Genomic DNA, 26539 nt, shown 5'->3' with positions numbered 1-26539 from the left:
AACCCTTTGAACTTGTACGCTTGTATCCCAGCTGCTCTGTTTCCATGCTGGTGGAGGCAGAGAAATAAGACAGAGATTGAGTCTGGTCACCAGTTCCTTCTTTAGTGCAAAGTGCTTCAATAATTGAAGTCGTTCAAAGGGTCATGGAATTTGTGACCCCACGTTATGGAAATCCCAGTGACATCCTGTCGTTAAGCCTACCCAATTACTTTTGCACAGGGGAGACCCACACACACACAGCTACACACACAATTTCAGTTTTACCTCACCAGTATACCGCCCTTTTGGCTGTTCTCAATGTCTTGTAGCTTCAGAAATTAAGACACTCTAGATAGCCAAGGGATAGCCTCTCAGGGTTCAATATGATAATCTCGACTCCCAATGGCTTGCTTTTAATTAAAAAAAAGAAATAACGAATTCAATCTCCCTGTCAGGCACAGGACCTTCCTCTTCATCATCTGTATAGCTAGGACACCAGAAGGAAACTATTCAAACTATTGCTGTTTTGTCTTTTTTACTTCTCCCCCCCCCCCCCCCCCCCTCAGTTCTAGATTCCGATGCAACCGGTGAGCATAAAATCCTTATTTAATGCTGAATCATTTGAAAGTCTAAAGCTTGATGTCATTGTAAAGCGAGCGTGTCTGGCAAGCCACACTGTATAGGTCACAGCTGTAATAACACAGTGAAGCATAGATGTTCTAGATCATGTTAATAGGTAACTTTGAACAGCATGTCTGTCTCATGATGCACTTTCTAAAATAAAAAAGTAAGAAGGCCACTGGCAGATGCAAGTAGTAGGGAGTGGCAACAATAAAGCCCCACACCTTCTTTTTACCACTTGAAAAAATACTGTATCATTTTGTGGTTGATAAGCAGTAAATAATTGGTGTCTGCATCTTTCATTCTAAAAAATAACCCCCTTTCAAGCTAACTCAAACCAGCGAGGGAGTTTAAACAGTGTCAGCAGCTGGTGACAAAAATAAGAGAGCAAGCTCTGATGATAGTGACGGCAGCCCTGCCAGTCATCCACTGGCATCTCTGAGTGGAGGAGGTTACAAAACTGATCACATTTTGACTTGGACATAGACTGTCCGTCATGCTGTAAGGAGCAGAGTCAACATGACAAAAGGAATTAAGTTTTCTTCTATCACCTCTATGTTCTCAACTCAGGTCTGCAAACAAAAAAAAAACAAAAAAATGGAACTCACTCTCTGAAACCAGAATATTTACGGATGACCAGGATATTTACGGATGACCGGGCTATTTACAGATGACCAGGATATTTACAGATGACCAGGATATTTACAGATGACCGGGCTATTTACAGATGACCAGGATATTTACAGATGACCAGGGTATTTACGGATGACCAGGATATTTACGGATGACCAGGATGTTTACGGATGACCAGGATATTTACGGATGACCAGGATATTTACGGATGACCGTGATGTTTACGGATGACCAGGACATTTACGGATGACCAGGATATTTACGGATGACCAGGATGTTTACGGATGACCATGATATTTACGGATGACCAGGATATTTACAGATGACCGTGATGTTTACGGATGACCAGGACATTTACGGATGACCAGGATATTTACGGATGACCAGGATGTTTACGGATGACCAGGATATTTACGGATGACCAGGATATTTACGGATGACCGTGATGTTTACGGATGACCAGGACATTTACGGATGACCAGGATATTTACGGATGACCAGGATGTTTACGGATTACCAGGATATTTACAGATGACCGGGATATTTACGGATGACCGGGATATTTACGGATGACCGGGATATTTACGGATGACCAGGATATTTACGGATGACCAGGATGTTTACGGATGACCAGGATGTTTACGGATGACCAGGATATTTATGGATGACCGGGATATTTACGGATGACCGGGATATTTACGGATGACCAGGATATTTACAGATGACCGGGATATTTACGGATGACCAGGATATTTAAGGATGACCGGTCACAGTTTGTCCAACAGGACACCATTGCCAACTCCAGCACATTCCAGCTGTATTCCAGCCTGGCTCACTGTGAATTCTGTAGCATTACACCACGACGTGGAGCTTTTGCATTAGGTTATACACAGTGTTATATGATCATAGGAAAGAAAATGGTTATACGATCATTATTAAATCCATCTCTACTGGGTGCCAAAATAATTATTTTGATATTCCAAATGCATTAAAGCACACAAATTAGCTGAAATCACTGTTTAACAAAGACATTTTCTCGTTGCAGTGTTTTTTTGGCTAAAAAGGAAATTATTCAATCCAAACTGAATCAAAGTTTAAAGAGAGAACATTGATGATTACTTTTCTATCAACAATACATACAAACTAAATGTTATCTTCCTTTGATTTATTTATGTGTTAGTGGTAGAAGAACACCACGTGCTACCCGGCCTTTCAGTGATCCAGAATGTAAATCCCCAGTCAATAGAGAATGGCAACCAGAGTCAAGTAACTGTGCACTGGTAAAACACACATGTATTAAACAGAGATGACTGATCATTCCCATGGCCTTTAGACCCCCCTGTCCCATTCTAGACTCCTTAAATCACCTTAAACCCTTAACCTATCAAACCTGGATGACAGCGAACCAGACAGCAACCTATAAAGCAGTCAGGAACAGACAAAGGCATGGAGACCTTAAGGGAACTGAACACCAATCAGTAGCAGATGCATCTGACAACCAAGCGATGGTCCTTCAGACAGAGTGGAGACTGAGGTTCATCCTGACGATACAGTCATGAGACCAACAGCTGTAGTTTCAATAATATAACGAGTTTCTGTCCAGAATCTTGACCTGGTTTAGACACACTTTCTGAGTGATCGGGAAGGCAGCTGCTATCTCAAAAGGACAGTATCATGAGTTCCCTGCTCGCAGGAACGGGATGGAGGGCCCAGCATTAAAAATGCTAGATTGGAAACATACACTCATAGCTTTCCCACTGAAGCCACCCTACTAATTATTTCCTCTCCACTTTAAAGAACCAAGAACCACACTGGAACAATACATCTGTGACTAAAATCGTCTGTATTGATCCGCAGAGCACATTTCTACACTGGGCTCGCAAACATGCCTCAAGCCTGCCCTGGAGTGATCTGTTAGGGCAAGGGAGTAGTTCAGTTCACGCAGAACTGTGTAGTGGGGTTTAGTGATGTGCTCCAGCAGTGCCCTAACTTAAAAAGTCATATACCTATTCCATCCATCACTATTCTGAGCCGACCCCATGAAGAAATGGTGCTGCTCCAAATAAGCATTCAAATAACTAAAACAATACCTGTTTGCAATTTTTTAAATGTGAACACTGCAAGGAATGTAAAATAAAGCATCAGTTATCTTTATCACAGTTGTTGTCTGTGTTGTTATTTTGGTACTATTCAACAGGTACTATAAGGATAGCATCACCATAATGCCAATTGAATCCGAGGGTAAAGCACGGGACAGTCACTATGTGAATGCATGGAGATAAGTACTGAAAAGCAGACCCACCCTTACCGGCTTGGTTGGTGGTAATGGTGACGGCGGCACACTGCTTGAGTGCGGAGCCCTGCTCCGAGACGCCGTTCAGGGCCTCGATCTCGAAGGTGTAGGTGGTGTGAGCCAGCAGGTCGGCCACGGTCACTGTGGTGTTGGTGAGGCCGACACGGCGTGGCAGGAACCGCACAGCCCCGCGGCACGGCTCACACTGCTGAGCGCTGGCACCACATTTCTTACACACCACGCTGAACGTCACGTCCTTCCGGCCCCCTGTGTCTGCCGGCCAGGTCCAGTCCAGGATGACCGAAGTCTCATTGATGTTTGAAATGACGTTCCTCGGGGCGGAGGGAGGTCCTGCAATTACAAATTTAGAACAGACTGGAAACAAAGGCTCAACTGATAGTGTGATGGCTTGATAAGATTCTCATACAAGATTCACGTGTACTTTTGTTTTTGTTTATAAAAATATACTGAGTGATACAAAACTTCAAATAAAAAGTATTTTATCTACATTTTATTATTTTTATTTACATTTTTTTTAACCTTTACTGTAAACCTGAAATAGTTCCATTGAAACTAACAAGATTGTTAGTGTAAAATATACATGTCGGAAATAATGAAAATTAATAAAGCACAATATTTTATCTGAAGGGTGTTTTCAAGGCACACAACCAGTTTTCTCGGATTAGCGAATGATGTCTGAGGTGACACATGACAATCCATGCTGATCTCCTTGTGAACTGCAATAAGGCACTTAGCAGGATTGGCAGCCTGCTGGCTTTACATTTCAGACCATTTAATAAAACTGAAATGTTTTCATTTATTTATTTGTTTTAATGTTGAACATGAGCAACATAACGACTGTAACTACATTACTAGCATTGCTTTAGGAAAAAAAAAGAGTAGGATTGCATGACAAAAGTGCAAAAGCTGCTGCTTGTTTGAAATTAAATAGTCATGTTTGTCAAGAGCCTCGTTAATGCTGGTCTCTTATCCTCTGCCAGGCAAAAAATATTATGGCACTGACTATTCATGATACACAATGACACAGTGAGAATCTCAAGAGGAGGTTTAGCATTATGAACCATGTAATCTACTGCTCCACCACAGGAAAGGGTCATCTTTCTAAAGCTCTTCCGTCTAATACACACTCAGGAGCAATACATTTTTGTGGGCGCTTTTGGATTGCGATGCTTGTAAAACAAAACAAAACAAAACAAAAAAAAACCAACTGAAACACACATGCGGTCTATAATGCTGAATAATATTCCACTGCAGAGGGACAAACTAAATGTTACACAGGTTCCAAATACCCACATTACATTCTACATGGAATGTTATTGTGTAGAAACAATACGTGCCACTAGTATTAACAGAGACAGGCAACTGATCAAGTTGTCTTAACCCCTGGAGAGAGTGTCAGAGTGATACATCGATGGTCCACGATGATCTTGGAGGTATTGGTAGCTTCTCTGTCTGTCTATGCCTCTACACCTGGTATTTATACCATAGTAGGCTCAGAACATAAATGACTACAGTCTGTTTCTGTTATCCTACTAATTATAATAGAAATGAGCTATTCAGTTGTTACTCCATTCAAGTGTAACCAACCATTACAAGGTTAATTTTGAGCAAATGTCCCTTTCCCGTACATTTCTGCACATGCTTTATCTCTCCTATAATTTTAAACCAATGATTACCAATATAACTTCTTTCATATGATTGCCAATACACTTCCGCTCTACACTTACAGGTGTCCTAAAGGTAATCTGCAGAGACAATACATCCTTGCAGTGTAGCAAAGCCCTTGCTGTCCTGAGGGGCAGAGAGATCCAAAAGGAAAGTATTTCATTCTAACATACTTACAATAATGGGATTGCAAACCAAGAGGGAGAATCGACACACAAAGAAAGATTTATGGGAGTTAGGGTTAAAATCTGGAGGTTTTTTTAGCATCCAAAAGGGACTCTTTATCCACAGATTATCCTCTGAACCAGCACACACAGACATTAAACTGAACAGATAGGCCTGCAGAATGTATTGCTTTTGATGTACAGCACTGTGACACAGACTGAATGATTCTTGGTGATGAATCTCTCTCCCGACCTGTGAGGGCGCTGTGTAAAGGGAACAGAGTGCCCTGGACTGGATGGCCAGACAATTCATTCCTAGGGTTAGAAGGAAGTTGGTCATCTAGAAAGGGGGCGGAGCTACAATACACTAAATCATCGACCCGGAAGGGAAACGGCGTGGCAGCCGCGGATTGGAGGAGCAATTGCACTAGTTAACCAAGGGGTCATTATTGATGGTACAAAAGGGGGTGTAGAGAAGTGATCTGTTCCTTGTTATGGTTAAGCTGAACCGGAAGGAGAAACCTGTGTTGTTATCGTGAGTGCTTTGTTTGTTTTGTCATTAATAAATATACAGTTTGCTGTTATTTAGATGGCTAACACAATCCAGAGCTATTGCCAAAGGCCAGCACTAAACCCGGACAACACTGCAACTTGTTTGCACGACAAACTGTATTTGCACTACTAGCATTAGAGCATGCAATGTGGACTTGTGTTTGTGTTACGTATGGGTGTAAAAAGATCGGGACTGTTATTATTTCGGGACCAACCCATGGATTAAAACAGAGCAATACACGCCGCTGTTAGCATTGTTATTATTTACTGTCTTTGGGTCATCAGACCAATTGATTACAAAATAAAATATCATTGCACCTGGTTTATTGTTGTCTGTCTGTTCATTGATCACTACTGCATTCCTGCACCTGCACACTGTTAACCACTTTGCCACAGGCACTGAGAATATGAAACTGGCAGGCAGGTTTGCAGTTTGTTATACAGATGCACCGTCAGGTACATTGTGACCTGCTTCACCTTGGGGGAAATTAGATTTCATTGACATTTCTAGCAGCGTAAAGAGAGTTGTCAGTAAGTACTGTAATAATAGAATACACTGTCACAGTGTAACAGATTTGGAACAAATACAGCACCGCTGCCTGAAGCAAGGAGAAATATGTATAGTCTGCACAAAAATGGCACATGCCTGCAGTTTTTGACACTGCAATCTAATTACATTACTCTGCTACTATGAAGCTCATTGTTACCAATACTGTACAGGAAACCCAGAAGAGCAGTAAGAATATAGCTCAGAAGACATACTTGAATAGCTGACAGAATAAAAAAAAAAGACTTTGAAAGCTTCTGCACAGCAACCAGCTGGTCGAGACAAGATCATTTCACAGAGTTTGAAATGATGGGTGAAAGGAGTGATGGGCAATGCGTGATAAGAACATATTTGGCATGAGCTTATACTTGTGTTCTCTCACTCTCACAACAGGCTAGAGAGCTTCTTGGAAGGCGAGGCCAGTGCCACTAGGTAAAGGATGTCTAGCTTTCAGTATATACTGTACATGCATTTTGAATAGTTTAATGGTCTTGAGATGAAGACCTGGTGAAGTTAGCTCAGATACTTGCAGACACAGGCTTACTTATACAGGGCATGTTCACATATATTCATAAAGTATTCTAATTCATTTGTAGCAATGACAACTATGATAGATATCAGAAAATTGTCAGTTTAGTATTAAAACACATACACACAAACATACTCCAATACCTCTATACCTTGTGTCAGACTCTTGACTACATCCCTATTAGGTGTGCAATTCATATCCAACTATAACGACATGTTCCCATTTTCACCTTAGCAGTACCAATGAAAGGGACAGTGATTAATGTGTTTCTGTATGAGGCACGCGAGTGCTATATTCACTGTCCTGCTGGTGTGATTTCATACAGGGCTTATTGGATAGAGCCAGTGTGAATGGCTTCAGGAGCAGTGAAAGGGAGCAGTGTGCCTCTGGCATTTATAACAGATGACTACTACAGTCCATTATGCAATACGTACTGGTGCAGGCCATGGAGACTGGGTCCTTCTCTGCGCGGAAGTAGTGTTTCTCGCAGCTGCAGTGCACAGATCCCTCCTGGTGGGTGTAGCTGTGTGGAGGACACTTTGCACACTTTGCGTTCCCAGGGAGAGATTTGTAGAATCCGGGTCTGCAGTCTGAAAAATAACAAGCACAAAAGGACTGTGTGAGGGACAGAGTTTTGGTTGATTGAGTACATTTTATAACCACATGCATGGCCATTTTTCAAAGGGTCAGTGGAAAATGTGTGTGGGGAGAGAGTTCACAAGGGAACCATCATCAATTCTCAATGAATAATGTAAGCAAAGCAGATTTATTTTGTTACAGCACCAAAATATGTAATCATGTGTAATAAATGTAATATTGTAACCATGGATCATGGTCATTAAAGTATGTACTGTAGAAACACAACCAGGCAATTTGTGCCTTTTTATATGTTTTTGTCCAATTCTACTTCATTGCCCTGGGGAAGAAAGTAGCAACCCAGCGTTGACTGCTGAATGTCAGAAGGCTTGTTCAGCTGGGGATGTCTATATGCCTTCAAGCAGAGCTACAGTATGGGACTGGACCACAGGCTGTTATCTCCCAGGGTGATTTCTTTCTTCTTCTTCTTCTTCTTCTTCTTCTTCTTCTTCTTCTTCTTCTTCTTCTTCTTCTTCAACTAGGGGGTGAACTATGCATCAACAGCTGCTGCTGAGTCACTTACAATAAAACCTTGGTTTTACGTCTCATTCGAAGGACTGCTTAACGCAAGTAGGATTTAAAAACCCTTGAGACAGACTACCCAGGAATACTTGATTCAAATCTACATTTTGGCTTTGAACCAAAACCTACAGTCGGCCTCAAATCCACAATCTACCGAAGTTCAAGAATACTTGCCCTTCAACCTTCTGTTACTGCTTGCACGTCTTAAATTATAAAAGCAGTATTTTTCCTAAGAGAATGTAATACACAAGTGGATCAAAGACTCGTAGGGGCTAGTATCGAGTGGATATCTACAATATAATAATTGGAAATTAGCACAGTGTCTCAGGAGGCCCTGCCCCGGGGCAGTAAGAAATGTAGCTCACACATACCAGCTGCTGGTTTTACTGTATACTCCAGGACATCAAATGCAGCTCTCCATTTCCTTAGCAAAATGACTAACACTGCGCTAATACAAAACACATTATATGGTGGTGCTGTCAAACGGTGTCTTTCCCTTAAAATGTATTAAAGTTTCCATATATATATATATGCATTGAACAATCATTTTTAAAACAATACCTTGCAAAAAACATATTAAAAATAATTGTTTTTTAGTACATTTCTAGTTGTGTCTATTTTCATTCCTCAAACATGTACTTATTGATTGAACATTTCTATCATTGGACTTGAGAAAGTGGTTCTCACATAGCCTGGCAGAGAAAGGTGTGAGATACCCCAAGTGTACGCCGAGAACTGAACATTTAAATCCTTGTTAATTACAGTCTGAAGTGTAGTAGTAGTAATAATAATAATAATAATAATAATAATAATAATAATAATAATAATAATAATAATAATAATATGATCATTTACTATTAACCAAACTTCCCAGATCCTAAGACTATGACTTTTGTAATCAATTCAATTGCTTGGGAATGTATAGGAATGTTCACCTGTCATAATAATCTCGCTATAATTTTATTGTACAGTGCAGATCAATCTCTTTCAAGGGGAGTCATGAGATACAGTAAAAATAGATTCATGCTATATAATACCAATGATCTCAGTGTTTGATACACAGACCTAAATAAAAGGAATAATTCACCCTGCCCTGTTCAAAATAATTGCTTAAGTAACAGTATCCTCAAAGTCTACCATGTAATTCAGTTTTTTCTTCTCAAGGGATGGCAATACAGTACAAAGTTCAGATCATGCAATAATCAATACGCCAGGGTGAAAGTGCTATAACCCATGCTTTGTGCTGCAAAACACCAACCAAATTAAAAGCTTTCATAACTGCTATCCATACTGCTCCGTCACATTCATAATTCAAGTGTCTGCACCCCCTCTTCAATGTGATGATAATGGCCCAAACTGAAACATTCACGTTGTTTAGTCCCACAAACAATGTATACATCTAAAAACAGTGGTTCATCCAAAAGGCTTAACTCGTTCCTTCCATGTCAAACAGAAAAATAATGGACCTGCCTGATTTCCCACGCTTCAACCAACAAACGGGTTATGTAAACTGTTAAATACTTTGCACCCACTATCTTGCAAAACTAAATCTTTGTTTTCTCTCATTTTTATGCCGTACAACAACCAGCTAACTGTTCTACACCTATAGGACACAGTTGGCATGGCACTTGGCATGTCACATGGTTTCAGCTCTTTTGTAAACCATTGCCATATGATGTGTACACTTTATTTTCTAAAAAAGTGACTGCATCCTGTTCAGATTCCACATTCCCATCATACTAACAGTATTTGTCAGTAGAGCTGCTATGCAATCACATTCTATTGAAATCAATTTCAATGAAAGGGTCAAAGATTATACAGTCAGCACTCGGATATCCGTTACCCAGATACACGTCAGTCGCATTTTACCACCCTGTATTAAGAATAAAATCAATCCCCATTATATATATATATATATATATATATATATATATATAGACATAACAAATTAATGCACTTACCTTACTAATAGATCATAGATTGTTGAACATGCAAATCTGATGTCAAATCCTGTTTTGTTAAATAAGGGTGTTCCTCAAGGATCAATATAATATGTAATATAATATATTCTATATATTAATAATATCGGTGACAACATTAGATACTGTGAGTCCCATCACTATGCAGATGATACCATTTTATGTTCATGTAATCCCTCTCCTTCTTTGGCAATTAAAAATGTGCAATCTAATTTTGACTCCATTCAATGAGCTTTAATTAAGCTAAAGCTTATTTTAAACTCTAGTAAGACAAAAGCTATTATATTCTCTGCTCTACTTTAGATAACTAAGCCATTGAGTTGGTTGACAACTATAAGTATCTGGGTATTTGGCTAGACAGTAATCTCAATTTCAAGGTTCATATTGAACATCTTACAAAAAAATTGAAATTCATGATTCATGGTTTTCAAATCGTGTTTTTCTGTAGTTACAAAAAAAAGGCTAATTACTTGTATATTTCTACCACAAATTGATTATGGTGACACAGTCTATATGTCTGCATCACCCTTAACATTAAGCAAATTGGATCCCATATATCATGCCTTGAGATATATTACTAATTCAAGTTACAGCACTCATCATTGTGTGTTATATGGTTTGGTTGGCTGGACCTCTTTGGCATTGTGAAGGTTGAAGCACTGGTATATTTTTTTATACAAGGCTATTCTATGTAAGCTACCTCCATACATAAATGAATACTTTACAGTCACTTGTAGTAACTACAGTCTTAGATCACATTCATGTTTGTATTTTACAGTTCCTAAAGTGTGTACTGAGGTTGCTAAAAGATAATTTACTTATTGTCCTCCATGGTCTTGGAATGAATTACAGTCTAAACTTAAGTTGCAGTCCCAAATAACTTTAGTACAATTCAGGAGTAAGCTGCATGATTATCTGTTGTTGGGTTTTTAATGGGGAATTTTACATACTGCTATAGTATGTACCGGATTTAAAAGTATCTACTGTATTACATTCTACGTGTCCACAGTCGTCTCTTTTGACAAGAGATATTTTCAGAAGCGCTGGACCTCTTTGGCATTGTGAAGGTTGAAGCACTGGTATATTTTTTTATACAAGGCTATTCTATGTAAGCTACCTCCATACATAAATGAATACTTTACAGTCACTTGTAGTAACTACAGTCTTAGATCACATTCATGTTTGTATTTTACAGTTCCTAAAGTGTGTACTGAGGTTGCTAAAAGATAATTTACTTATTGTCTTCCATGGTCTTGGAATGAATTACAGTCTAAACTTAAGTTGCAGTCCCAAATAACTTTAGTACAATTCAGGAGTAAGCTGCATGATTATCTGTTGTTGGGTTTTTAATGGGGAATTTTACATACTGCTATAGTATGTACCGGATTTAAAAGTATCTACTGTATTACATTCTACGTGTCCACAGTCGTCTCTTTTGACAAGAGATATTTTCAGAAGCATATCGTTCTGAATTAAAATACTTATTTTGTTGAAAATATAGTACTGTACCAACAAAACCAATTACAGTACATATAAATGGAAGCCTACTTATTTTAAAACACCGTCCTTTCAGCTATGTATTTTTACATTGTATCTTTTTTGTGTTCCCTGAAAAAACGGACAAGGGTTGTAACGGGCCAAAATGAAATAATCAGATATGCATCACACTCGTTTAACCGTCACTGAAGTCAAAATCTTATAGGGTCGGATATGTGAGTGCTGACTGTATACAATAGATTTAGTCAATTAAAGGGTACAAGATTATATACAATAGATTTTGTCATTATATATATTTGTTATGCTTATTCATGGAAACGTTCTTTCTGTTACAGTACATGTAAAGAGTTAAAAAGATCCAGGCCTTACTATCACTTGATAAACCGCAATGCATGTCTGTGTGGGTTACTATCATTAAAGACTGCATACGCAGTGATGAATATCTAGCTTCTGTCGGGCCTTTTCCCAAAATAGCAAACCAGACCATTTCAAATGACAGATCCCCAATCCAGATGTGACTTGCACATCTTTCCTAGAACATCTTGCATAGTTTAATGCTGGATTAGCATCCAAACAAACGTTGTTTCTATTTGGCTTATACTGTTAATAAAAAGACTGTTACTGGTGCTAATAAGCATGGATAGCACAGGAACTCTACATGGTGTTCCAGAGGGTACCCTTCAACATCTGTTTCAACTTGAAATCCTATTCAAAACCCTATCACGCACAGAAGACGTGCCAATGTTGTTTTGAATCATAAGAAACCTTTTCTCCAGTACCAGCAATAATAATGGCTCAATAAAAAAACCACAGGGTCAGGAAGCAGAGCAATCCCCTTGCATTTTTTATTAAATGTCCTGAGTAACCAAGAGATCGGGTTCAAACTGTCATTTATAAGTCTGGAACAAACCTCTTGCAGGTCAGCTAATGGGAGACATGAGCAGAGTTGGGGTTGCCTTAAAAACTCCTCCACATTAAAGCCAAGCCAAGTGCTTTCTCTATTAAAATACATTTGAATATACAGAACAAAATCAAGATCAGGAAAACTAGATTTTTGTCTACAAATATTGACCCGTTCCTGGAATTACAGACCAGGTGGCAACCCACCAGTGCAATTAATTAACAAGCTAATAGGACAGTCTAGACGGCCTTAATCTGTGCCGTTTCAAGCAAACAAGCCTTTTCTAATCTATGAATGCACTTGTGTGTCAGAGAGAGGAAATCAGCCCTGATTGGAGTGGTATCTGTCTCATTTCAATGGGAATTCAGTCTAAATGTAAAAACCAAAATTTCAGGAGAAAAGGATGTTTTAGTACTGAGGCATGCTGCTAATATGCCTGGCCCCTGTAGTAAACACAAACTAATGGCCTGCTGGCTCAGCCAGTGTGTTGACTAAACAGATTGCTTTCTTGTCCTGTGCTATTCGAGGGGCCGGCACAGCCCTGTTCTCTCCTACAAGGCCGAGGAGGCTTCATTTTTTATTTCCCTGACTCGGAAGGCAATGAGATTTGCCTGCTCCAGGAGGGACCCCCATTCCTCACTGTTATACATGGATCACAGAGCCTGCTCCAGGAGGGACCCCCATTCCTCACTGTTATACATGGATCACAGAGCTGTGAGCCAGAACTCCTGTTGGACTAGAACAGACAGGAACTGAATATTAGCATTGTAACAGGATGGATGGACTGGGGACTGTTTACAGCCGAGGCATGAGCTTCCTATTGTCTATCCTGAAGCTGCTGCTGGGCTATATGTGTGCACATGATTACCCCCTTTTACATTCAAATCAATGCATCAGATTTCGCAATTAGTCTTTTTTGGCTTTAGTGTGCCAATGCTAAGAAGTTGTTGTGCTATTTCAACTTGTGCGGGATATACAATATAGTATTAAGTGCAGTGCATCCGAAATGCATTTTAGATGCACTACAACTATATAACTATACTGTACTTTTATATTAGAAATATTACAAAAAACATACAAGGCAAACGTACAAGGCAAACGTATTCAAAGGCGCTGGACCATGTTGTGTGCCATGTAATTGACTGAATAGTATATACTGTACGGTAAAAGGCACCACTTGTCAGCAAGCATCACTGTGTGCTATGCAAGCATCAAATCAGAAGGTTAACACATAATATATTAAATTGCATCATCTTGCTGCCAACAACAGAAGGATTTCAAACATTGTGCTCAAAATATATATTTGCATGTGTTTTTCAGTAGTATGAAAGCACTCATATGATACACTAAAGAAGTACAGCATTAATGAATATGTTTCCTAGTTGGATGGCAGTTCTACTGTATTTGCCAGATGTCCATGGTATTGCTACTCTCCCTCACTGTGACCTCTGTTTCAATAACATTCGTTATAATTAGCTGCAGTCACAATTCCACCCGCTCAAGAGAAACAGCTCCTGTCATTTGTTTAATGGCCGTGACCTGCACGCATCACGATTATCTGTACACAGGAGTTCTGTCCTGGGGGAATCCCAGAACTGATTTCAACTGTGCCCAATCTGCTTCCATCTGTCCTTGAGAAAAAGGGATAGAACATACAAAAGAGAAGGTGCCTAACAAACAGAAAGTGGCTGCTGACTAGAAGAGAGGTAGGTTGTGGATGTGGTTTGATTTCAGGAGCTGAGTAGAGGTAGGTCTTGTCAGAACTAGGATGGGAGACCTTATAGAAAGGCTGAGTGCTACAGGAGAGTCATTGCAACAGTCATAACCGTCACGCCAGTAGGGGGTGCTCTAACCTCAGCTGTGGTGGTGAAACTGACAGCCTTACGATGTCATGTAAAGGTTCCAGGGGTGGATTCAAGACAAAATGCACTGCATTAACAGCTTTCATTATTTCCATTTTCAAAGCCGGAATTCAATCACATTTACCTGAGGGGTAGTAAGCATGTGGTTTCAATTAAGAATGTACTGAATGGTAACAAACACAGTTTAAAATTTTTGCGATAGCAGGAGAATTTAGAAGCAATTAGTTAAGCGATTTTCACTGAAAAAAAAAATTCAAAGGTTTTATACTTCCCAGTTCCAGAATGTGGTGCTGTGAACTCTCTGTGTTAAACAGTACTTGCTCATGATGTATAGTCCCTGGAGAATTAATCTTTTACAGCATGTAGGAGTTTTAATGTAAGGATTACGATAGCATTAAGATATAATATTTATTCTATATTTATTATTCTTATACTAAAACTAACTTACTTACAGAGCTTAACATGGGGACGTGTATATTAGTATAGATTATTATAGATTAGTTTAATCTTAATGACAATATCGAGCTAGGCTGCACTCGTTTTATCAAAATTATATTAACCTTCAATATTCTTTCCTCCCCGTTAACTGGCAAAGTTTCCACATCATATATAAACCCAATGACAAATTATGACTATCAACTGCAGCTACAGCTGCACCATTGGGCAGTATCGTCACAAGAAGTATTAGAATGAGTTTAGAATTAGTATTGTATGGTATGTGCCTTTGTGTACAAGCCAGGGGTGCTGATGGTCCAGTAGGGGGACCTGTCCCTGTGATCAAGCATGGTGTTTAGAGTAAGAGGTCCTCCAGATAAGTCTATGGACAACATCCCATGGCGCTGTAGGGCTGGCTACATTCAATTTACAACTATGGCTAACAAATTCACACACTTAATTTAAATAAAACCCTTTGCCAATATCTTGAATCAATATTTTCATGTAAGAATAGCTTTCTTATACTAAACTTGTAACTTGTACAGCAGAGGAGTAGGTGTGTTCCTAAATCTCTCTCTCTCTCTCTCTCTCTCTCTCTCTCTCTCTCTCTCTCTCTCTCTCTCTCTCTCTCTCTCTTTCTCTCTCTCTCTCAGAGAAACTGTGCAAGCAAACCTAACAGTAAATAATAGCCTGATCATTCCAACCTAAACCCCAGAGAAGCAAGCAGTGGGTATGAGATGTTTGCAGTGATTGCTTGTGAGTCCGTTCTCCCTCTTGAAGGCTGACAGAGAGAGCCACTTCCCCAAGTCTCTCAATTCATTTGCCATTTCCATTGCGTTTCCTTCTCACCAAGCAGCACTTGAAAATGAAACACCTTGCCTGTCTTTGGGGAATGCAGCGAGCCGCCCCCTCCTCAATCGCAGCCTCGGCTGTCGACAAGAGACACTTAAGGGCTAACAGCAAATATAATAACTTTACTGAGGGGGCCGACAGGTTTGGATACACTACATTGCATTTACAGTACTGTGTGTGGCACCAGCCAATCAACACTAGCCCCAGCGTTGCTACTCATCATATAATGGAACGCAGCCAGTGTAGACAGCTGCATTGTGCACCTGCAGTAAAACTATAGGAAACAAACATAGGCTGTGTCCTGACTTCTGCATATAATGCAACATGCTGCTAAAAATAGGGTGGAAACATGGCTTAAATTACAATCTGAGGACCCGAAACAGGCTCATCAATCCTTCCCAGTAAATACAGGGTGTTTCACACGTCCCAGAACAGCTGTGGTTCTGGTCGCACATGCAACACATCTGTATCAGTGTCTTAAAACCTGATCGTTCATTAGAGCAACTAAAATCCAGTGCAGGGCTTCCGACAGGCCAAGCCATGCGAGTGAACGAATCGAATACAATGTTTTCTACACACAGCTTGGTGCGGAGAGCAGCTTTTGAGCACCCCGCTGAGCTGAACAATTGAAAACTCTGGGTCACGACTCTCACAACTGTCCTTACTAAGGACAACTCATTCTTGTCTCTGATGAAACTCGTTTCACTTGTGAGCGCAGTGAGGTATTCTATCGCACCACCGTCGACATCCTTGTCTTCCACAGGTTAGGCTCTAACATAATTATATTTAAATGGCATGTTTCACCTTCCCTCACAAAAAAAATATATTCTAAAAATATTCAGTGCAGCGATATGACTTCTAATACAGTAAACATCCATAACAGGTCTGTGTACTGCATTCAAAATGCACTTTTACAATAATAATAATAACTAGTAGTAAAATGGGCACCACCCACCTTCTGCATTTATTCTACTCCAATACCAAGGTTCAAACTTAACAAGAAATCTATAAAGTAAATTATTTGTGTCAGTGTTCCCAGTGACTCTATCAAAGTAATATCTGTTGCCTGCCAGTCGACTCTGTGGTGTAATACAGCTTCTCCTATCTTTTAAAGCAGCTGCCTCTCAACATTACAGCTATAAAACACAGAAGAGATTTCCACCATACCAAGTCCAAACAGCTGAGGATCCCTGCAGGCTCCAAACTGTGCTCAACACCTTGCACTACCCCTCTTCTAGAAAGCTGATCACCTTCCAGTGCCATCCCCCAGTCATTCTTACTTGGCTGTCGTGCATGCATGCCACTGACTGTTCTCGACTGCATGTGTGTTTTCAATGTTGGCTCTCAGCACATGTTTAAAGGGCTGCCAGCACAGAATGGCACATGCATGACAGCAAGAAGTCCTGGGAAAATATTTGCACATAGTAAAGCGATTACTTGATTTTGAAATAACACAAGAGGTTTCTGCTCTCTTAAAGGGGCAATGCACCTTCTTTGAAAATGTCACCATATGTGCTTCTTATGAAATTATTTTCTCAATATCTACATTTTAACTGTATTAACAGCAAACCATATTGTTGTCCATGTTAGATATACAGTACTTTTTACTGTTAGTTATCACAAATGCATTGCTTTTTATCCCAGTTTTTATTTCCCTTTGCTTAAAATGGTTTTATGCGATCGGCAGCTTAAACAAATCGAGTGTCAGAAAGTCAAACTGAACACAGACTGTAGACATGCAATGTCCATCAAGCTTTCCACTGCCATTACCGCTTGCACACACGCATTTCATGGTATGATACTGTACAGCACCAACTCATTACAAACTGCAGCCTAACAATGGGTGGCTGAGTTTGCCCACCACCTAATCCCCAATCCTGCCATTTGTATAACCTTGTTTCATCTGCTCCTTTCTCTGCTTTTCTCACTGCTCTGCTCAAAAGATGGGGGTGGACCACACATAATTTGTTGCCACTGATAAATCTTAGCCAATGAGTAAGAAAGGAAGAGGTCAGCCAAGGGTTTCGGAATTGTTTTGTCCACTGTAATTGAGGCATATTGTGAGGCTTGAGTCTGATAAGCCCTGATTTATTTTCAATGAGAAACACAGCGAAACAACACCAGTAAACACTGTACAATACTGATGACCTGTTTCTGGCTATTGTGAAAGTGGTGTGACCTCAGCTGCATAGTTCACCTGTGATTGTTGCACAGATCAGGGTGCTGGAGGGGATTTTGCCCCTTTGTACTTTAATGAAAACGTATCATTGTAAAACCATAGGGCACCATGACTACCAAAGGCTGCTGTTCTCTGGCAATCAAAGTTATTTATGGTCTCTATGATGTATTGTACATCCTTCACTAAAAAAACAGTTCAAACATTTACAGTTTAGCTAATTAAGTGCACATTTCAAGGTGTAAAATAAGTTAGATGTCATTGTTAGATGACACTTCTCCGGATGAATCACAAATTGCAGAAATCCAAAATGAATCGGTAAAATTTAGCAAATGGCCATATGGTCTCACCAATACTCAGATCATAAGTTTCTGCCTCCCCTTTTCTGATCTCTCACTCTCTAGTTATTGACTGTTCTGTGATTGTCACCTCTGACATCACTAGGCATTTGGAATCTACTATTCTGTTGTGCTGAAATATGTGTCAGCACAAGAGCAAGGTGTACTGTTTTGCATGAAACTTCTCCATGTATACCAAAAAAAAAAAAAAACTAAAAACACAAACTGAAAGCTTTGTGAATGGGGTTCTCTTTTTGTGTGAATCTCCACAACTGTGTTTAAAATGTTAAAATGCATCCACCGCTAGCTGTAGAATAAGTGCATTCCTCTTTCCAGTATCTTACGTGCCCTTGGGGATTCCAGTCAAGTACCCAATTGTTTTCAGCTGGTTTGCACATAAATGAGTGCACTAGTTCTCCTGGCAACAGCATAGCCTGCAACTCCAGGGAAGGTCAGGTCACAGACAAAGCCTTTTCTAGGGCTCCACACTTGTCAGCAATAACCAGAGTAGGTGCTTGGGTAAAAACAAACCTGATTTAAAATCTGCTAAAATAGGTCATTGCTTGAATTTACGTTGGGCAACATCCCAAATACTGGGGGGTCTGCAGCTCTCTGTCTACTAACCCTGTTTCCTTTCATTAGAAATGTTTGCCACTTCAAAACCCATCTGGTACAAAAGGCAACCTCTGATGTTTCTGCTGCTAAACAACTTTTAACAACAAAGCCTGAACATAATACTGTACTGTGCATTTCATTTAAAGAAATATATTGCAACAGTTTTCAGAATAATACACTAACTTTCGATAACACAAAGTTATTTTCTTCTGGTGAGAAGTGGAAACTATAGAGGTGAAGAAAGTTCCTCTTACTGATAACAGTCAAAGAGTATTATTGGACGTGCCTTCCTTTGAAATGCACAGCCAACACAACAAAACAAACCAATAGACAGTGTTGTAGTTACAGCCCCCATTAATCCATGACTGAAAACACACAGCACATGAGTGTCATCTCCCACTGACAGCCTCCTGTGCATCACTGATGGATAACGTATTCTGAGCAGCGCAGTGTTTATTTGGTGCAGTATCTTTCTTAGTTTTGAGGAAAGTCAGGGGGTGGGAGGGTGTATTTAAATTTGCTGTGCAGTGCTGCCACAGCAACTCCGGTGATCGCAGTGGGCCCTTGAAAATCAATCAAAGCTAGCAGGGGATGGCTCAGTTAGGATGTCAGCCCATTTGTTAAGGTTTGGCTGCCAGCCATCTCTCATTCATCTCCAGCGACCGAGCATTTTTAGGCTGTCAGGAAGAGCTGCCTAAACTCTCTCAGAATACATGAAACCAGAGGAGGGAGCAGTTCAGTTGGAGTGTGCTAAACTCTCTCAGAAAACATGAAACCAGAGGAGGGAGCAGTTCAGTTGGAGTGTGCTAAACTCTCTCAGAATACATGAAACCAGAGGAGGGAGCAGTTCAGTTGGAGTGTGCTAAACTCTCTCAGAATACTTGAAACCCAAGGGGAGGTAGTTCAGTTGGAATGTGCAGCCATTTTCATATATTATGCCAAGCTGGCACACCACATAAATCAGGGGACAGTTCCACTGACGCGAGTCGGAAAGTTTTCTTTCTTTTCTCTGTCAGTGAGCGAGAAGCCTATACGGTGTTGCAAATGATCCTTGAACATCGGCTCATGCAATATTGCACTTCAAGCATCTCGGTTTACCTCTGGAAGAGCTCCTTACGTAGCACATTCACTGATTTAGCGTGAAGCACATCTTTAATTCTGAACAGAAATGTCTCCTTCTTAAAGAGAAGCTTAGTATGGGTATTAAGTATCAGAGTTATTATAACTGATGTATTCCTCTTGTTCAGATTCACATTCTATCAGTTTCACTCATCAAATCCAGATAAACTGTTAAAACTCACAAGTTTAAAGCACCCCTGTGGCCACACTATAACTCCCAGAATCTAACCTCTAGGTACGTATGGTACTGTACACCAGAGTGTAACCATTAACCGCTCCCCCTGAAACACTCTGCTTTTAGTGCATGGAAGGAACACCACCTTTGTTATATGTAATATTTCTCCCTGATGTATTTCTCACATCCACTAGTGTTATAGGAGGAGAGGTTAAGCTGAGGTGGATTTGAATCCAGGCACACAGAGGTGAAAGGGATGAGTGTCTATTAAATAAGCTTGCAACACTTATAACATGTTCTCGTAGTAAAAGCACAGCAAAGTGTAATGAAGCACAGTGAAAGCATGGTAAAGCATAGGTAAGCATTGTAAAGCACAGAGAGGTATTATAAACATGTCAAACTATGGTGAACTATGGTAAATGTATAGTATAACAACTGAAAAAAATGAGAAAACTACTACATTACCGTGCAAAATGCCTGTGGTAAACTTTTATAAGGAATAGCCTCTGTATACAGTCTATCGCTTCATGTATACCGCTGCTTCAGTTTAGTTTCTGGAAACCCAGCAGCCAGATAGCTGTGTGTGTTTCTATGTTCAAATGTACTGTAGAACAAGTATGTTCATCAAATAGAGAATAAATACATAAATAATATGAGTAAAATAAATTGCACAGTAATTAATAAAGACCCAATCCAATTAAACAGTTTTTTCTTCTCCCTTTGCTTTAATATTCCAACAGATGACCAAAGAAGTAGCAGAAAAAGACACATGTCATATGTTTACTAGAAACAAATAAATGTCATATTTTTACATTTAATTTTCAAAAAATTACATTTTACGAAAGGCTGTGTGTGTGTGTGTTTTTTTTTTGTTTTGTTTTGTTTTTACCAGTTATCTCTGGCACCCTGGGCTGGCTTTACAATCCTATCTCTAAATACCTTAACATAAAAAAAAAATAACAAATAAAAAAACGTCTTCATCGAACGAGAATGACAAGGTCCGGACCTGATTATCAGCCAGTTGGAGCAGGCTTCAGACCCAATTATTCAGCTTAAAGGTCAGGTGCGAAGCTGCAGTGGAGATCCTTTAACTTGTATTGATTAGCACAAGGTTTTAAGAGAAGCACTGCCTGCCTGCCCTTGTTACTGAACTTGTCAGATCAGAGTCTCACAGTGCATGATCATGTTCAGCACCCAGCTACTGTAAGCCCAAGTCCTTAACCTCTATTGACTATGTTGTCAAAGTCTGAGGCAGCCCTCTTGAAATTACAGTGATCAGAAACACAGCAAAAGTTGTTGCATCTCAGCCGGCGTTATCTGAAAATCTATGAGAAATTTAAGAATCTTCTCTTTCCCACAATCTTCCAAGAAGAAACGTCATCCGATACAGTCTGATTTAGATTTCCAATTTGCTTTTAATGATTGAGCACCTCAAACCTGCAGCCATGGAGTTGGCTCATATTGTACTGGACTTGGGGTTGGATCCAGATGCAGCCATACTGTACTGGACTTGGAGTCAGCTCTAGATAGCTATCACTAGCTACAGTGCAGTAGGGGGCTGGTCTGTTTAAGTCACAATGGACAAGAAAGCTGATTATATCTTACAGAATTTGATAAAAGGCTTCTCAGGTTAAAAGTGCTACCGTATCCAAGACTTTACCCCAAAGTGTCTGAAAGAATGAGAGGCAGTAATCAGTGAGGACAGAAGCCACACCCTCCCCTTTACCATGATCGAACTCCTGTATTACTGATATTGATGGTCCTTTTAATACATCTGAATCCCACACATGAGCACACGACTCTGTGAAAAACAATCCCCCCTCCAGGCTTTCCTTTGCCAGGCTGATCGATAGGAATAGAAACATCACTTGTCAGTACCGGAATGCTTTGATTTGTAGGGAGTGTAGAACAGACAGGATACAAGCTGTGGCAGGGAGCCCCCCCCCCAGCCCCCGCTCCCCATCGATCTGCTGTGCTGCCCAAGCAGACCAGCTGCCTGCACCACTGTGTCTGAGACACAGACAGACTGTCTATCCCAGCGCTCTGTCCCCAGACACTGCCAAGGGCTCCCACTGACACGGCTCCTTGGGGTTGTGCTTTCATTGCTTTATATAGAAGTGGAGGTAAAAGTGCAGTAAGCCTGTCCAACACCAGAGATGTTTGGCTTCATGTGCAGTTTAACTCCATTACAGGTATTACATTTCACTTACACAGGGGTGCTAGGTCACACATGATTCACTATTTTCTCATTATGTCTTTCACCTATGGAGGCTTAGGTTCAAATACAGCTCAAGTTACAAGTAAAGTGAGTTTCATGGTCTTAACCTTTTGCCATGTTGGCTATTAGCCAACAATATATAATAATAATAATAATAATAATAATAATAATAATAATAATAATAATAATAATCCCTCATACTTTTACTAGGGAGTACAGCAACAAACTTGCATACAGTTATACAAATGTACTAGTAGAATTGTACTGAAATGTGTTGTCTCTTAAAACCAATAAAAGAGGGAGTTATCTCCAGAAATGTAGTAAATCTTTCTTCATTTACTTTAACCGTCCATCGACATTTATTTTTAGTGGATGACGTTTTAGTTGAATCAAGACAAATAGTAATCCACTCCAGCACTGTTAATTACACAGACATCATTTCCCATTGATTTAAAAGACTTTGCACAAATGTGTTACCAGCGTATTTTAGTTTTACAAACCTGAACATATGTGGCTAAAAATACTTTTACAATTGTGTTACAATTAAGTTATTTGTACTTATTAACTATAACTATAAAACTAAATAGTGGTGAATGTAGACACTGTATGTATTATTTTGCCAGTGTTGGCAATTCCTACTACTAAATACAATTTAGATATACTAAAAGAAAGAAACTTTGTAAATTCAATGACAAAACATTTCCACTACAAGTCAAGACTAATTGAGAAAGACTTACAGTCAAAATGTTTGCCATCAAATTCACAGTTTCAATCTTGTAGTATTTCTAAATTGTATTAACTATTTAGTAGGAATCACAACCAACAACAAAAAAATGGAATCTAAAAATGGAAGTCTCTAAAGCACCTCATTCTTTACTGTGTGTGCGTGGCCAGCTACTCCACTCCAGTTACACTGCCAAATATACTGTATGTGGGAGAAACAAAGCAGGAAGTGTGAAGAGTGGAACACAGGGCCAGTTATCAGAAGTGGAAATGTGACCTGACACAGATAAGAAAACCTGAGAGGCATGCAACACCACTGACACTTACAAGACAGGGGGAATGGCAAGGGGTAGAAAAGCTTTCCATCCTGTTAAATGTTACTCCACCTGGATGACCAAAAACTCACAGTGGCAGCAGCACAGAGAGAGAGGTGGATACAGACAGACTTCTTCAGGGAGACCTCTTAATGATAAATAGTCCTATTCGAGAGAGTGCGTGTGTTGTACCAGTAACAATCACAATTTCAAAACTGTACATGCACAGCTGGATGACAAAAGAGGCTAAGTGTACTTAATACAGAGCAAATTGAGCCTTCCCAAATTGATTTTCAGCCTCATTGAAGCTTGGTATTTGCTAACATGCGGCAGCTCTTTCAGTGCTAACAGCAGTTACAGAAAGCTGCTAAAATGAATTCATCAAGTGAAACTTATTACTTTTTGGTATTACAAACTTCAATATACCCCACATGATTTCCCTGAGCTTTAGTAGAGTAAATGGTTTACACTACACTACTACAATAGGGCTGTGAAGCAGGGGAACAGGGTTGTGACATCAGAGCCATCAGTTTGATGTAACAGTGATTGGACTGGTCAACTGAATAGGTGTCAGTACTTCTGATTAAGAATTGTCTTTGCTAAAATAATTATTCTTGATATTTATTTTGAACTAATGGAAACCAATCATGTAGTTGAAAGTGTTTTATTAAGTAGCCTGGTAGCTGTAAATTCAGACAGCTTGAGTAACTGAAACTACTGGATGTCAATACTTAAGGGCACCACAGTAGAGTGAGAGACATCTATCATTTAACACTGGATAAGTAAACCCCATAGTATTCTCTCCACGTTTTCCACAATCTGGACATTCTTTTAAAGTGTGTTACACTGCAATCATTTAAGAAAAGTGCAAACTCATTATTTGAAAAAACGAATACAGAATCACTGAAAGTGAAGACGCAGTTTGATATATTTTTACATTCAGGAAGAATGAGGTGATCTCTTTTTATTTTACAAGGTTATTCCATTTATAGAAATCAAATTGTTTTTGTGATCTTTTTGCACCTACTTGTGCTCGGGTGACTGATTTGCAACAGGGAACAAAGGAAATTGAAAAAAGTGTGCAGAATTATTCTTTGGGCAGACCTAAAAATGTACCTTTTTGAAAAAAGAACACACATTTAATTCTCAACCATAAATTGGAAACACAGACATTGTGTCTTACTAAATTGTTTTTTGATCAAATTCTTAAATCCACATTTTGTTCTGCTGTCCTTCTTTCTTAAGAACAGAGTATTACACTCTGCGAGACTTTTCTCAAAGAGCTCAAAACGAAGCCACTGCTTATACCACGACAATCTCATTTATTTTGAATATATTCCCTTGTGACTTCGCAAAGCACAAGAAACACTCAACTTTCGCATTGTCGTCACTGCAACTTTTTTTGTTGTAAAATTCAAGATGTCCAATAATTGTCCCACTTGGAGTGCCAACATATCCACAGGCAACAAATGCCACACCTACTTAAGCACCACAAACCAGTAGGGCAATGAGATACTAGTATTCATAACGGTACTGTTTACTGGTTCTTAATCTAATAAAACCCTGCCTGCCATGCATTACCTTGTGTGTAGGGAGCACCTTCCATTACCTTCCCAACATTCTCCACTTCCAGATGCAACCCCCTCTAACTGCGGTCCTGGTGCTCACATAGAATGTGTTGTGTGGGCTGTACTTCATACTTCACTTAAGGTATGACATGACATATAAAACCTGGTGGCAGGGGCAATTACTGCACACAGGTTTAGGAAATGCATCATCATTAAGAAATTAAGAAATTGCTAGCTATGTATTTTTAAGCTAATGTAATTTGTACTTGTCTTGCCTTATGAACGTATGCCCTGTGATTTATCCTTTCCTGCTATCTTGTAAATAAATATAAAAACAAATAAATAAATAAATAAATGAAATTTATATATTTTCTGTCAAACATAGTGTTAGTCCAATATTTAAATAACACGGCTGACCTCTTAAATGCACCTACACTCAAAAGTAGACAGTAGATTTGGGAAAGTAATGAATGGGGGATGCTAGGGTAACATACAAAAGGCTTTTCTTTTTAAAACGTGTCACATACTGGAGCTGTTCCATGCTAATAGCATATTCTCAAGGAGTTCCATTTGAAGACAGTATGATCACAGAGTGGCCATTACAAGGAAATTACAGAGCTGCAGGACTGCCCCCCTGCTGATCTTCCACATGGTATTCCGCTCAGCGCTTCAAAAACCACATTGTTCTACAGGAGGGGACAATGAGTCAGGGGATCCCAGCACTGCACAGGCTGTCATTTGAAAAAAAAAAAAAAAAAGAAACCGGTCAGACTAATCACTGTGCCATTTCTCAGACTGACAAGGTGATTTACACCACCTGGAATGGCAAGACTCATCTCCCCAACCCAATCCTCCATCGCACCCTGTGCAGAAATTACAAATGCAGGTTTTCAAAATAACCTTGACATGCCTAGGAAAGCTGCTGCTGTGCCTTGTACACTCCTGATGGAAACACAGCTGCCTTTCACTGACTTAAACCCTGTTTATCCAAAACTCTGCTTTATCCAACAAGCCCATGCAGTGAGAGCATATTGAACAGTTAGTGACCCCTAAACAAGAAAGATCTACACTGCATTCAGAATGTGCCTTTGTTTCACTTAATTGTCAGAAAAACAAAGCTTTTATTTGCAAGCCCACTGGTAATTCAGTGACATTATAAAAACTGAGGGTGGTTTGGTAACAACTGACCTGTGAAGATTTGTGAAGCAGGAGTCAGTAAACATAGTGCTGGATGCTGTTCCTGGGTCGCAGTCTGCACTCAGTTTCATACTGGCAGTGATGGGGAGGGAGGCAGGTTTCCTCCGCTGAGCTCCTATGAAACTCAAGTACTCCGAGGTCAAATACAAAACAGGTCACTACTGACAAAGCTTCCACAATCCTGCTCTCTTTCCCCAGTTCCCAGCTCTCTGTTTCTTCCCCTCACTTCTCCTGCTAGTCAGGTAAGAGTTTGCCTCGGCTGCCAAACGCACAGCAAAGCCCTAACCTTAAAGTGTTCTGGCACAATTCATTTTCTTAGCAAGAACAGAGGGGCTATACTTTTTTAATTTCCTTTCAGCTGAAAGAGTATGTGTTTTCTAAATGAAAACAGCTGGCTTTTTATCTTTT

The 26539-nt window shown here is 39.8% G+C and overlaps 1 protein-coding gene across 5 annotated transcripts in view; it reads right to left on the bottom strand.

The window, feature by feature from the left end:
- The window catches only part of LOC117405925 (ephrin type-A receptor 3), a 105643-nt gene that overhangs the window by 31194 nt on the left and 47910 nt on the right, over window positions 1-26539 (bottom strand). For 3 of the 5 annotated variants that reach the window (XM_059030317.1, XM_059030315.1, XM_059030316.1), the window contains exons 4-5: window positions 7439-7594; window positions 3536-3877 (exon numbers count right to left, since the gene is read on the bottom strand). In XM_059030317.1, the coding sequence (XP_058886300.1) occupies window positions 3536-3877; window positions 7439-7594 (498 nt within the window). The remainder of the gene's footprint in view (window positions 1-3535; window positions 3878-7438; window positions 7595-26539) is intronic. The other 2 variants (XM_034009458.3, XM_034009459.3) reach the window with 1 other exon arrangement.

The sequence above is a fragment of the Acipenser ruthenus genome, chromosome 9 (genome assembly GCF_902713425.1).
Source record: "Acipenser ruthenus chromosome 9, fAciRut3.2 maternal haplotype, whole genome shotgun sequence".
NCBI classification, from domain to species: Eukaryota; Metazoa; Chordata; class Actinopteri; order Acipenseriformes; family Acipenseridae; genus Acipenser; species Acipenser ruthenus.
Note: the sequence above shows the minus strand (reverse complement) of the source record. Positions and strands in the feature narration are given on the sequence as shown.